General features: G+C 44.0%; 1 protein-coding gene across 28 annotated transcripts in view; it reads left to right on the top strand.

Annotated features, from left to right (window-relative positions):
• Positions 1-14,825, top strand: part of LOC126283983 (collagen alpha-2(IV) chain-like) — a 164,515-nt gene that overhangs the window by 139,335 nt on the left and 10,355 nt on the right. For 18 of the 28 annotated variants that reach the window (XM_049982477.1, XM_049982475.1, XM_049982473.1 and 15 more), the window contains exons 8-11: positions 383-472; positions 4,493-4,615; positions 6,724-7,770; positions 8,509-8,682. In XM_049982477.1, the coding sequence (XP_049838434.1) occupies positions 383-472; positions 4,493-4,615; positions 6,724-7,770; positions 8,509-8,682 (1,434 nt within the window). Of the gene's footprint in view, positions 1-382; positions 473-4,492; positions 4,616-6,723; positions 8,683-14,825 lie in introns of all 28 variants that reach the window. The other 10 variants (XM_049982448.1, XM_049982456.1, XM_049982455.1 and 7 more) reach the window with 3 other exon arrangements.

Below are 14,825 nucleotides of genomic sequence, written 5' to 3'. Positions count from 1 at the left end.
GTGCAACGTATTGAACTTTTTTTCTTAACATTTAAATCTCAGTGCAACCTGTCCTGCAACTTTCCCATAAGCGTTTCACACATTTTCTGAGCACCCTGTAGATGTCATATAGAACTAGATGATAGGCGAACACCAGAAACTCATAGTGTGAGTTTAACAAACAGAAATGCTCCTTTGGTGCGTTTCATTAATTGTGGCGTTAGATTCGGATGAAATGTATTCACAGTTCCTTATCATGTTGTTTTATCTCCAACAGATGTCTGAGCTCAAAACCGTTTCGCCCTTTTGTAGTGCTTTTTTATGAAATATGTACGTTTTTAATGCTATAAAAATACAGTTCGCTTTCTGAAGCTATAATGACTGACTGACCTCGGCGTTTCAGGATACCCAGGAGGACCGGGACAGAAGCCTCCCACAGGACCTGGCGGATACCCCGGGGCACCAGGACAACCAGGAGCTCCAGGACTTCCAGGTCAGTACAGGACACACACACACAGAACACACTTCCAGTACACCACGACCACCACCTGTAGAAATGACGCGCACGAGCCTCGGCTGTCACGCGGAGCAGCAATCCCACTTGACTAGGAGGGCGATTTTGCCTTCACATGATGTGGAAAGTTAAGGCAATAAAAGAAATTTCTCCCTCCTAGAGCATCAACATGAAACGTTCCTGTCGTCCGTGCCTATGAACTTCCGTAGCATCGCGCGGAATCATACTCGCAGCCGCGGAAAAGCCCACGTGCTACTGGTGATATGCAACACACAAAAAAATTTCGCGACACTCCATGGATTAAACTGGAAACGTCTATTGGCAGACCCGGCTGATTCCCTTTACTCCTACACATGTAAAAACCAATGATTTTGCATCACATTACAAGTCCACCAAGGTTCGGCGTTATCAGCACTGCTGTTCATTCTTGTGACGGACACTGTCTCAGCAAATCTGCACATGACACTACCATGGACACTTCTCTGTGCTTATAGTGTCATGTTGGCTCAGGAAAACAAGTGCCAAAGACAAAAGTAGATCGACCGACTTTCGCGATACGGCCTGCTGCTCATCAGAAAGAAAACTGAGTACATGGCATCTGATTTATGAGAAGTTGGGACGAACAACGCTGGCGGAGAAGATCTACTGTTGTTGTTGTGGTCTTCAGTCCTGAGACTGGTTTGATGCAGCTCTCCATGCTACTCTATCCTGTGCAAGCTTCTTCAGCTCCCAGTACCTACTGCAACCTACATCCTTCTGAATCTGCTTAGTGTATTCATCTCTTGGCCTCCCTCTACGATTTTTACCCTCCACGCTGCCCTCCAATGCTAAATTTGTGATCCCTTGATGCCTCAAAACATGTCCTACCAACCGGTCCCTTCTTTTTGTCAAGTTGTGCCACAAACTCCTCTTCTCCCCAATTTTATTCAATACCTCCTCATTAGTTATGTGATCTACCCATCTAATCTTCAGCATTCTTCTGTAGCACCACATTTCGAAAGCTTCTATTCTCTTCTTGTCCAAACTAGTTATTGTCCATGTTTCACTTCCATACATGGCTACACTCCATACAAATACTTCTAAAAACGACTTCCTGATACTTAAATCTATACTCGATGTTAACAAATTTCTCTTCTTCAGAAATGCTTTGCTTGCCATTGCCAGTCTACATTTTATATCGTCTCTACTTCGACCATCATCAGTTATTTTACTCCCTAAATAGCAAAACTCCTTTACTACTTTAAGTGTCTCATTTCCTAATCTAATTCCCTCAGCATCACACGATTTAATTGGAATACATTACATTATCCTCGTTTTGCTTTTGTTGATGTTCATCTTATATCCTCCTTTTAAGACACTGTCCATTCCGTTCAACTGCTCTTCCAAGTCCTTTGCTGTCTCTCATAGAATTACGATGTCATCGGCGAACCTCAAAGTTTTTATTTCTTCTCCGTGAATTTTAATACCTACTCCAAATTTTTCTTTTGTTTCCTTTACTGCTTGCTCAATATACAGATTGAATAACATCGGGGAGAGGCTACAACCCTGTCTCACTCCCTTCCCAACCACTGCTTCCCTTTCATGTCCCTCGACTCTTATAACTGCCATCTGGTTTCTGTGAAGATCTACTACGACTAATAAAATGAAAGTACCTCGGTTCTAAAGCCTGAAGCGATGGCAAGAGTACAGACGAGGTCAATGCAAAGATGCAGGCAGTGTAGGAAGTGGTGAAAGACAAAAGGATCAAGGGTCATCTGAAGTCAAAGATCTACCAGACTGCCATCCACCCCATCGCTCTCTACAGCGCAGACTGTTGACCAATTGCAAAAGTAGCATAACGACGTCTGGGAGTCGTGGAGACGAAGTTACTTAGACAGATTGCTGACATCACGTTTCGAACTGTACTATCACGAAACGTTTTGAGGTCGCGCCGAGTGCGAAGAAATTGCGAGAAAGCTGTCTGTGATGGTTTGGACATGTGTAGTGCGCAGAGGACGAAACTACAACAAATACAACCAACACAGTGGAACTGCACTCTGAAAGTTGTAAGTCTTCATCCACATATGGCTCACGTCCGAACAAAATGGAGACAGCGAATCCAGTCAGCGAACAAACGCTAAGGGAAAATAATAATACTGCTATACACGCAAAGTCAGTCTAAATAAGGGTCGCCTACCTCATTTTGAGCAACGAGATAGAGTTCAACTTCCCATCACTCATAGGGCAATAAGAAAGCACTGTAGAAATTCAGTTACCTTCAGGCAGGATTCCGAGACCCGAGCACTCGACTGGAATATGGTCCCCGCCAACAGATCAGTACACCGCCACCAACTGGTCCCTAACAACTCTCCTCGGTGCTCTCCATGTAACAAAACAACGATACATTCGAGTGTCAGTAAAGGAGAAAGTCGCACAAAAGTTAACGCTGGTCATGTCCGTCACTCCTACCCACCACTACCTCTAGCTAGCTAATGGCTCCTAGCTTTGCTCTGAGGACTGTTGTTATCAAAGAGAACTCGCTCACTGATCCGCAACACTTGTCCAGAAAAACCGGGAAAAGCCCAAGCAGAATTCGACACCCGCGCACGGGAACGCATTTTCTTTTTGTAGGCTTTTCGTGCCGGCAAATCAACCTCTCTCATCACGAAAGAATACTAGCTCCAGTATTGGGAAATGCTAACCAGTTCAGCAGATGAACTCTGCCCCAGAGAGCCACGACATGACACCTCAAATCCACGAGCGCCAACGGCCGAGTCTTCCATTTCGCGAGCTTCCCAAAACGAATCGTCAATATTCAGGAATATGACAGGAATGGTCACTGGAAGCAGTGACCTCTAGTAAACATGGGTTTTAAAACGGGTACCTTAATAGTTTTAGACCACCTCTTCATCTTCAATACTGCGAAACAAATCTCTTCTACTGTAAGCTCTGTGCTTTCCATATTTTTGTAAGAGGAAGTATGGACCAATAACAAGAAAAATTAACCAGTAAACATGGGCTCCAAAATACATATCTTAAAAGCTATGAGCACTTGTTCAATAGAAGGAATGTGATTCACTGTCGATAGCTCTTAATGTACGCACTATAGAGCCCATACTTATTGGATTTTTTTTCTTGTTTTGGTTCATAATATCATCTCTAAAAACATAAAGAGAAAAGAGCTTGCAGTGGAAGACATTTGTTTCACAGTGTCACACTTCTTAATATTGACCATTCCTCCTGGAACACACCTTATTATTACTATCATATACTACAACTTCTGTTCCAAATTCATCTTTCGTGTCTTCAGTAGACTCTTCGCAGCTAATCAGCTCTAGTGATAAGTTGCATAACTGTATTACACCATTATCGGGGAAACAACATCTTACTAGACATTCGCCAGCATGTGTAGCCTAGCGGTTCTAGGCGCTTCAGTCTGGAACCGTGCGACCGCTACGGTCGCAGGTTAGAATACTGCCTCGGGCGTGGACGTGTGTGAGGTCCTTAGGTTAGTTAGGTTTAAGTAGTTCTAAGTTCTAGGGGACTGATGACCTCAGATGTTAAGTCCTATAGTGCTCAGAGCAATTTTTTACTAGACATTCATTGCGTTTTTGCTACACATCGTAAATGCTTGTCTATGAACTTTACACTCTTAGAACTTCACCTAATATCACATTACGCAGTCAAAAGCTTTCTTTGTACCCACGAGTATTCTGATTATCAAAAATTTGGTTCAAATGGCTCTGAGCACTATGGGACTTAACATCTGAGATCATCAGTCCCCTAGAACTTAGAACTACTTAAACCTAACTAACCTAAGGACATCACACACATCCATGCCCGAGGCAGGATTCGAACCTGCGCGCGGTTCCAGACTGAAGCGCCTAGAACCGCTCGGCCACCAACGGCCGGCATTCTGATTATCCTTCAACAAATTACTAAGGGTAAAATGAGAAAATCCTGCTCTTAACCAAAAACAATACCAGAAAACTAAGGATTTTCTCCCTCCTACTGAAACAGGGGTACCAGGACAACCGGGACAGAGGCCTCCATCAGGACCTGGAGGATATCCAGGAGGATATCCAGGCGGATACCCAGGCTACCCAGGAGCTCCAGGAGGCCCAGGCGCACCAGGAACACCAGGTAAGCTGAGAAATAGGAGTAGAATTACGTAACGCAATATAAGGCTTGTGACACAGGGAAATGATTCAGCATTTTTAATTCTAAGGTTTTCTGGACGTAGTTGTTTGATACTGTTGTTGTTATAGTCCTCAAGCGCATAATATGGTCAGACTAAATAAGCAATAAAGTAATAAATAAAGGGTTGATGCAGTTCTCCGCGCTGCGATATCCTGTGTACACTTCTTCATGTCTTGCAACCTACATCCATCTGAACCTGTTTGCTGTATTCGTCCCTTGATCTCCTTCTATAATTTTTACCCCGCACACTATCCTTCATTACCAAACTAATGATTCCCTGATGCCTCAGGATGTGTCCTATGAACTGTGCTCTACTATAACTAACTTTTACCATTAATTTCTGTATTTCCTTAATTCGATTCAGATCCTTCTCATTATACACTCAATCTACCCATCTAAGCTTCAGCATTCTTGTGCAGCACCACATTTCAAAAGCTTCTATTCTGTTCTTTTATGAATAGCTTATCGTCTACGTTTCACTTTCGCTGATGGTTGCACTCCAGACAAACAGCACCAGTAAAGATCTCCTAACACTAAAAGATCTATTTTTCAGAAATGCTTTTCTTTCTATTGTCAGTTTCCACTTTATATTATCTCTACTTCGTTCAACATCAGCTACTTTGTTCCCTCACATTCGCCTGATTTAATCTGAATACATTTCATATCCTTATTTTACTTTATTTGATTTCCACTGCTGCCTCTGACAGAATTACAGTGTCATCGGCAGACTTTAAAGGTTTCATTTCTTCCACATGAACTATAATTTCCTCGCCATGCCTCTCCTTCGTTTCTTGTACTGCTTCCTGAATGTATGTGTTGTGTCGTTACATTTCTTTTTATTTTAAATTCTTTAGAATGTATATGGACGCAACAAAAATTATCCCACCCTTATAACTTCAATGCACCAAAAATCGTGCAGAAGCCAATCCGTCCAATGTAAATGAGAGGCTTGTCAAATGCAGTTGGTTTGTTTTGATGCCTCCGCAATACATGTTTTCATTTTGGTATACATTATGAAGCGCACACCATAAGTTTCAAAAAAATTTCATTGTACGAACAGCTACTGTAACTTCAAACAGGGTAAAGTGAGTAATTCCTGCTCTTAACCAAAGACAGTACGAGAAAACTAAGAATTTCGCCCTTCTACTGACGTAGGTGTATCAAAACAGCAGTGACAGAGGCCTCCATCTGCATGTTTTGGGAGGGAATATCGCAGAATTGACCGTTTAATGTTGTTTACTATAATAAGAAACTGAATTAGCGAGGAACGGTTAACAAAACTTAAATTTCATTTTCAAAACGAAAGGCCATCATAATTTCTTTCCCATTCATTTTTCCTTGACTATCAATAATACATATAAAAAAGCAAATATTCTCCTATGTGATATACTCATAGATAGCTAATTTAACTCATATGTAATATATAGAAATAATAAGACCAAATAATACCTTTTAGAGTAGACAAATTGCAGGAATCAGAAGTCCGATGTGTTCTACTCATTCAGAACTGCAACACAACACAGCACAGGTCACTCAGCTGATCACAGACTTCTTAACATTCAGACTAATTTGTATACAGAGCCTGTGATACACCAAGACATTAAATCACCCTGTTCGCTCCACTGCCAGAGCGCCCATATTATGATTGTGTTCACACCAAATATAAGACGTCATTCAGTCCTTCCTCTGACTGACTGTGCATTTCATGATAATAATGCGTTTCTGGAACCAGTTAATTACACTATTTTTTTCTTGTTTCGATAAGACAGTTTACTTATATGTTTTACATACTATGTATTTTTATGCTGAGTACTGCAAATGGAACTAGTACAGACATGACATTACAGAGAAGACTTCAATATTTGTAACAAAACTTGTTTCATCTTTGCTATACAACTTTTCATCAAGGAGTAAATTAAATGCACACACCACAAAAAATAAAAACAAAAAAATTGTTCTGATTGAAAATAAATAAAACTACATAGTGTACAATTATAACCAGTTACAACATCACAATGTGTTTGAAACTTATGTTTACCTTTCATCAATAGGTGTGCCAGGTAAGCCTGGAACACCAGGGACACCCGGATACCCAGGAATACCGGGAGGATCAGGATATCCAGGAGGAAGACCACCAGTGGGAGGAGTACCAGGAGGATACCCAGGAGGACCAGGTGCACCAGGTGCACCAGGCTACCCAGGAGCACCAGGATTGCCAGGAGGAAGGCCACCATCAGGAGGAGGGCCAACTGCACCAGGAGGCTACCCAGGTCAGCCAGGTAGACCAGGAACACCAGGGACACCTGGAGCACCTGGATTACCAGGGACACCAGGAGGACCAGGATATCCAGGAGGAAGACCACCTACAGGTGGTGGACCAACAGCACCAGGAGGATACCCAGGTGGTCCAGGTGCACCAGGAGTACCAGGCTACCCAGGGGCACCTGGAGTACCAGGATTGCCAGGAGGAAGGCCACCATCAGGAGGAGGACCAACTGCACCAGGAGGCTACCCAGGTCAACCAGGTAGGCCAGGAACACCTGGAGCACCTGGATTACCAGGGACACCAGGAGGACCAGGATATCCAGGAGGAAGACCACCTACAGGTGGTGGACCAACAGCACCAGGAGGATACCCAGGTGGTCCAGGTGCACCAGGAGCACCAGGCTACCCAGGGGCACCTGGGGTACCAGGATTGCCAGGAGGAAGGCCACCATCAGGAGAAGGGCCAACTACACCAGGAGGCTACCCAGGTCAGCCAGGTAGACCAGGAACACCAGGAACACCTGGAGCACCTGGATTACCAGGGACACCAGGAGGACCAGGATATCCAGGAGGAAGACCACCTACAGGTGGTGGACCAACAGCACCAGGAGGATACCCAGGTGGTCCAGGTGCACCAGGAGCACCAGGCTACCCAGGGGCACCGGGGGTACCAGGATTGCCAGGAGGAAGGCCACCATCAGGAGGAGGACCAACTGCACCAGGAGGCTACCCAGGTCAACCAGGTAGGCCAGGAACACCAGGAACACCTGGAGCACCTGGATTACCAGGGACACCAGGAGGACCAGGATATCCAGGAGGAAGACCACCTACAGGTGGAGGACCCACAGCACCAGGAGGATACCCAAGTGGCCCAGGTGCACCAGGAGCACCAGGCTACCCAGGAGCACCTGGGGTACCAGGACTGCCAGGAGGAAGGCCACCATCAGGAGGAGGGCCAACTGCACCAGGAGGCTACCCAGGTCAGCCAGGTAGACCAGGAACACCAGGAACACCTGGAGCACCTGGATTACCAGGGACACCAGGAGGACCAGGATATCCAGGAGGAAGACCACCTACAGGTGGTGGACCCACAGCACCAGGAGGATACCCAAGTGGCCCAGGTGCACCAGGAGCACCAGGCTACCCAGGAGCACCTGGGGTACCAGGACTGCCAGGAGGAAGGCCACCATCAGGAGGAGGGCCAACTGCACCAGGAGGCTACCCAGGTCAGCCAGGTAGACCAGGAACACCAGGAACACCTGGAGCACCTGGATTACCAGGGACACCAGGAGGACCAGGATATCCAGGAGGAAGACCACCTATAGGTGGTGGACCCACAGCACCAGGAGGATACCCAGGTGGACCAGGTGCACCAGGAACACCAGGCTACCCAGGGGTACCAGGAGAACCTGGTGTACCAGGACTGCCAGGAGGAAGGCCACCATCAGGAGGAGGGCCAACTGCACCAGGAGGCTACCCAGGTCAACCAGGTAAGCCAGGAACACCTGGAGCACCTGGATTACCAGGGACACCAGGAGGACCAGGATATCCAGGAGGAAGACCACCTACAGGTGGTGGACCCACAGCACCAGGAGGATACCCAAGTGGCCCAGGTGCACCAGGAGCACCAGGTTACCCAGGAGCACCTGGGGTACCAGGACTGCCAGGAGGAAGGCCACCATCAGGAGGAGGACCAACTGCACCAGGAGGCTACCCAGGTGGCCCAGGCATTCCAGGAGCGCCAGGTGAGTAATTTTCATATAACTCTGAAATATTTGTAGCATTTAATAGCGTCATAGCTCTTGAGGGGTTGCTTGACCCTTGTTAATGTCAAGTTTAGATGGAGTGTAGCCAAGAACAGTTGCAGTATCTTTTATTTGTAATAAATTTTTCTTGTGTTTATTCATGCTATTTTCCATCTTGTAGTTTCATTGTGTAGACTTATTCAGTAGGCCAATGGTTAAGTAATTATATTTGATTCGTTGTATAAATCAAAATTTATGTTACTAGATAAGAATGGAAACATGTAGCTGCACAGCAGTTTACGTTATGGTAATTTTCTTAGGGCAGCCAATTTAAAAGTCTACTGGAGCTTTCAATTTTTTATATTTTTTTATTGGTGTCCTGGGCTTTGCAGATAGTATTGTTGCCCTTTGAAGCTGTGGTCGAAGGTTCGATTTTCACAGCAGTTGTACATAAGTTGCAGTAGTTTACAGTGGAAACTCTATTTTGAAGCTGCATATTAATTTAAATTTTATTTATTCACCTAGCAGTGTCTCGCCTTTTTAACAACGCATTTTCATTGGGTGTGTTGTAATATTATACGATTTTTTCGCTGTCACTTATCAGTTAAAGATTGAAAACAGTTCATGTAATTTGCGTAACAGAATGGAAACTTACGTACAGATCAGAGTCTAATTAATTATTAGCAAATCGAGCAGCTTCCTCTCATGTGGAAAGCCAAATGATCGAAAAATTTCAGAACAATTAGTATTTTTTGCCGTTACAGTAAATCACAAACAAGAACAACTATGTGAAATAACGTGTTCTATTTATTTACAGCCATGTTGAGCATTATTCCTGTACAGTGAAGTGACAAAGGCCATGGGATACCCCCTAATATCGTGTCGAACCTCATTTATCCTATCGTAGTGCACTAACTGGTCAGCCGGCCGCGGTGGCCGAGCGGTTCTAGGCGCTTCAGTCCGGAACCGCAAGACTGCTACGGTCACAGGTTCTAATCCTGCCTCGGGCATGGATGTGAGTGATGTCATTAGATTAGTTATGTTTACGTAGTTCTAAGTTATAGGGGACTGATTACCTTAGCAGTTAAGTCCCATAGTGCTCAGAGCCATTTGAACCATTTGAACCACTAACTCGTCGTGGCATGGACCCGACAAGTAACCGTTGGAATTCCCCTGCAGAAATATTAGGCCATGCTGGCTCTATAACCGACCATAAGTATGCAACTGTCGGCGGTGTAGGATTTTGTGCACGAATGTCCTCTCCATTATGTTCCATAATTTTCAGATGTGATTCATTTCAGGCGATCTGGGTGGCCAAATCATTCGCTCAAACTGTCCAGTATGATCTTCAAACTAACTGCGGACAATTGTGGCTCAGTGAGATTGCGCATTGTGATCCATTAAAAGGTAATCATTGTTTGGGAACATGTAGTGCATGAATTGCTGAAAATGGGCTCCAGTTGGCCTAACATAACTGTTTCCATTCAATGATCACTTCAGTTGGGCCAAAGCAGCCAATCCATTCCATATAAATACTACCCACAGCGTTATGGACCCACCATCGGCTTGTTCAAAAGGTTCAAATGTGTGTGAGTTCCTAAGGGACAAAACTGCTGAGGTCATCGGTCCCTAGGCTTACACACTACTTAAACTAACTTATGCCAAGGACCAGACACACACCCATGCCCGAGGGAGGGCCGCGCAATCCGTGACACGGCGTCTCTAACCGCTCGGCCACTACGCGCGGCCACCATCAGCTTGCACAGTGCCTTGTTGACAACTTTTATCCATGGCTTTGTGGGATCTGAGCCACACACGAACCCTACCATTAGCTATTACCAACTGAAATCGGGATTCGCATGACCACGGTACGGTTTTCCTATCGTCTAGGATCCGACCAATATGGTCACGAGCCTGGGAGTGGCGCTGCAGGCGATGTCGTGCTGTTCTAGAGCCCATTAACGCCACATTTCACCTCACTGTCCTAATGACCATTTCTTGATGGGCCACGGCTCGTACCCGGTACACGTAAACCGCATGGGACTAACTAACGATGAAATATGCATTTTCGGAGAAACTGAGACTTCAGAACATATCACACTGCTATGCAACACGCTAGGAGACCTATACAGATCGACAGTGACATCTTCAGAATAATACGTATTCCCGATTATTGGAACACAATAAATACCGAAGCCGGTATTGTATCGAACACACTGCCTGAAGAATGCAATCGCCAAAACTCATAAGGAAGGAGGTGCAGACAAGCACAAACGACATTTCAAACCACACAAGAGGACGAAAGCACGGCCACAGATTCTGAAACCGAGTTAGGGACCAATACACTAAGTGAGCATGACGCAGAAGGGATCAGTACGTGAAGGATCCAAACCAAAAGCACATGACACTGCTTACCATAACACAGTAACAAACAACACAAGCAGTAACAATCATAAAACAAACATCGACACCACATAGTCTGTCCCTAGTAATAACGCAACGTCGCTTGCTAGTAGAAGGCTCGAAGAACTTTTGCTGCCAGGCTCCTCCTCCTAACTATAAACAGCATATTTATATTCTCGTCTCTGTTTACAGCTACAATCAATGAATTTTATATATCAAAAGAATTTTCTGTTTAAATTATGTATAAAATTAAACATGTAATGTATTAAGTTATTTAAGGAATAACACATTCAAGTATCAATAAACTACATTCTATTTCTACTAACAAATTTACAACCATAAGTGTATTCGTCATGTAAAGTTAAAATTCCTGTATTCCATGTATCAAATGCTCAATCAGTGTTTAATCCATATAATACCAGATGTATGCATCTAAGGTATCGTACAGAATATACCACAACACCAACAATAAGACAAACAAACAACTGCTGAAGATCATATATGGTGTCCTGACTTACAACACTTCCAGTACTATACCAATACTCACAAACACAATAAACATACATAAGCACAAACTATTTCATATGAAAAAAGCTCGAAGATCTACAGAGACGCTCTCACCTGAAGTAGGTAGAAATAGGCTATTATCAACCAACAAGCTACTTAGGCTGTATTACACATCCAAATATAGTATTTCACTTCGCTCTACATATTGCAACTTATTTTCACCACACTTATTGTATTACTTTTTTTATTTTTCTTTGATATTTGCATTATATAAATAATATTCTTATCAACTAGGCAGAAACAAATCGTATTGAATCATGTCTCAGCATCCAAGGTCACTAATGTACACTGACGTGGTGGCGGTAGTCTCCGAAGTTGCTGGTTCGAACCCTGTTGATGTAAGACATTTGCAGCGCCAGGATTTAAGAGGTAACGGGAGATAAGATGCAGACATTAAGTTCTTCGTCAAAGGGCCTCTCGCTAATGACTTGGATTAAATTACAAACCTCTTCATAGCGCCGCATGGGATGGGAGTACGTGTCATTAACGTGGTGATCCATCCGTCGGATAGGAACATTAAGTTCTGCTTCCTCATCTGCGGTGTTACAGCCGTTCAACAGAGCCACCCAAGATATACATATGGCAAATCATGAGAGGTTACAGGAAGACCGAGGCAGGCCATCTGCACTGGGACTTCTACAGTGAGAGCAAAGCTTTGAGTATGTGATTGTCCAAATAAAGAAAAATAGTCTGGATTCAGTAATTGCAGCGAGTAAATTTGAATCAAGATGGAACACCAATTGTGGCACTTCAATTCGTAGATGAATGCCATTATGAGGCTATTGTCTGCTCTCGCACATCACTTTCAGAGCCAATGAAGCCATAGTCTGTAAACTCCCCACTTGTAGCGACTGCTAGACGTAGAATTTTTAAAAATAAGTACGCAGTCGAGGAACCGCTACAAAAACAAGCATAAAAAATGATTTTCTTTGGCTTTCGGTGGTACTAGAACAATTAACAGTTGCAGCACCTATTTTTACATGACGAAAAAGATAGCGATCGTTATCTGTGGATAAAGTGTGCGTCTGATGCCACCAGACGTAGCACGCAAGAGAGATTGCTAATATTATTAACATAAAAATAATACAGTATGAAAATTGTACGTTTGAAATATGACTAAAATTACGTAACTGGCAATAGTCTGAAACATTTCCGTTAGTATGGGAATGGCGCATGAACGCGTATTATAACTCGTCTCATGCGCTTTGCACTGACCTGAACTTTTCTGACTGCAAGAATGTAAATTTAGTTTAACTGCGAGAATGTAAAATGTGAATAACTTTAAACCAAGCCAGAACTGCATGAATTTACGTAACAAAAAAACTGAATCTGATGTGACATTATTGATCTGAAATTGGCCCTGGTAATAAAATAAAACTTGTTCAGTTTGAAAATGATGGCCCCTTTGCTTAATGACTGCTATCCCCGAAATAATAAAATTTCTTACCTTTATCTGCGCAACGGGAACTTTCTTCGTACTCTTCTCTGTTAGTGCTATAAATTGTAAAGTTACCAAAGAGCTATTCCGCAAGGCTGTTGCTTAGCATACATTTTAATTAGACCGAATAATACTGAGACAATAACTTCTTGAGAAAAATAGATAAAAATTACATGGATCTGGGAACTGCTACTGACTTGGGATAACTAGCAATATAACACTAACTGTAAAACTAGTATTTTGACTCTTTGAAAATTAATAATGCTCACAATCAACACACTCAATAAACCGATTATACATTAACAATTAGCTTTACAAAATCATTGGACATAAGTGCTATACATTGTCTCAGTCATCACTTAAGAATACGTGCATTGCATTACTAACAAAACAATTATCTTTACATTAATTATTTCGAGCTTCTGCTTAGATTCCTTTTACAGTTATCAAACATCATAGGATCATGCAGATAAATAAATCATTACTGGCCGTAGCGAGTAAGTACACACCGAAGAGCTAAAGAAACTGGTACACCTGCCTAATATCGTGTAAGACAACCCCCCCCCCCCCGCCCCCTAGGAGTCCGCAGAAGTGCCATGGACTCGTCTAATGTTTGAAGTAGTGCTGGAGGGACCTGACGCCATGAACCCCGCAGGGTTGTCCGTAAATCCGTGAGAGTACGAGGGAGTGGAGATCTCTTCTGAACAGCACGTCGCAAGGTATCCCAGACATACTCATTAATGTTCATGTCTGGGGAGTTTGGTGCCCAGCGAAAGTGTTTGAACCCAGACGAGTGTTCCTGGAGCCACTCTGTAGCGATTCTGGACGGGTGGAGTGTTGCACTGTCCTGTTGGAATATACCAAGTCCGTCAGATAGCACAATGGACATGAATGGATGCAGGTGATCAGACAGGATGCTTACGTACGTATAACCCGTCAGTGTCGTATCTAAACGTATCAGTGGTCTCTTATCCCTCCAGCGGGACACATACCACACCATTACAGAGTCTCCACAACTTTGAACAGTCCCCTGCTGACATGCAACGTCCATTGATCCATGACATTGTCTCCATACCTGTACACGTCCATCCGGTCGCTACAGATTGAAACGAGGCTCGTCCGACCAGGCAACATGTTTCCAGTCATCCGCAGTCCAGTGTGGGTGGTGTCTGGCCCAGGGGAGGTGTAAAGTTTTGCGTCGTGCAGTCATCAAGAGTACACGAGCAGGCCTTCGCCTCCGAAAGCCCATATCGCTGATGTTTCGTTGAATGGTTCGCATGCTGACACTTGTTAATGGCCCAGCATTGAAATCTGCAGCAATCTGCGGAAGTGTTGCACTTATATCACGTTGAACGACTCTCTTCAGTCATCGTTTGTCCTGTTCTTGCAGGATCTTTTTCCGGCATCAACGATATCGGGGATTTGATGATTTACCAGATATATTCTTGAAATGGAAAATCCCTATGTCATCGCTACCTCAGAGATGGTGTGCCCCATCGCTCGTGCGCCAACTGTAACGCTTCATTCAAACTCACTTAAATCTTGATAACCTGCCATTGTAGCAGCAGTAACCGACCTAACAACTGTGCCAACACTTGTCTTATATAGGCGTTGCCAAGCGCAGCACCGTATTCTGCCTGTTTACATATCTCTGTATTTAGATACGCGTGCCTATACCAGTTTCCTTGGCCCCAGATGTGTGTATCCAGCACACATCAGATACAACACGTCTTTA

Source organism: Schistocerca gregaria, chromosome 8 (genome assembly GCF_023897955.1).
Source record: "Schistocerca gregaria isolate iqSchGreg1 chromosome 8, iqSchGreg1.2, whole genome shotgun sequence".
NCBI classification, from domain to species: Eukaryota; Metazoa; Arthropoda; class Insecta; order Orthoptera; family Acrididae; genus Schistocerca; species Schistocerca gregaria.
Note: the sequence above shows the minus strand (reverse complement) of the source record. Positions and strands in the feature narration are given on the sequence as shown.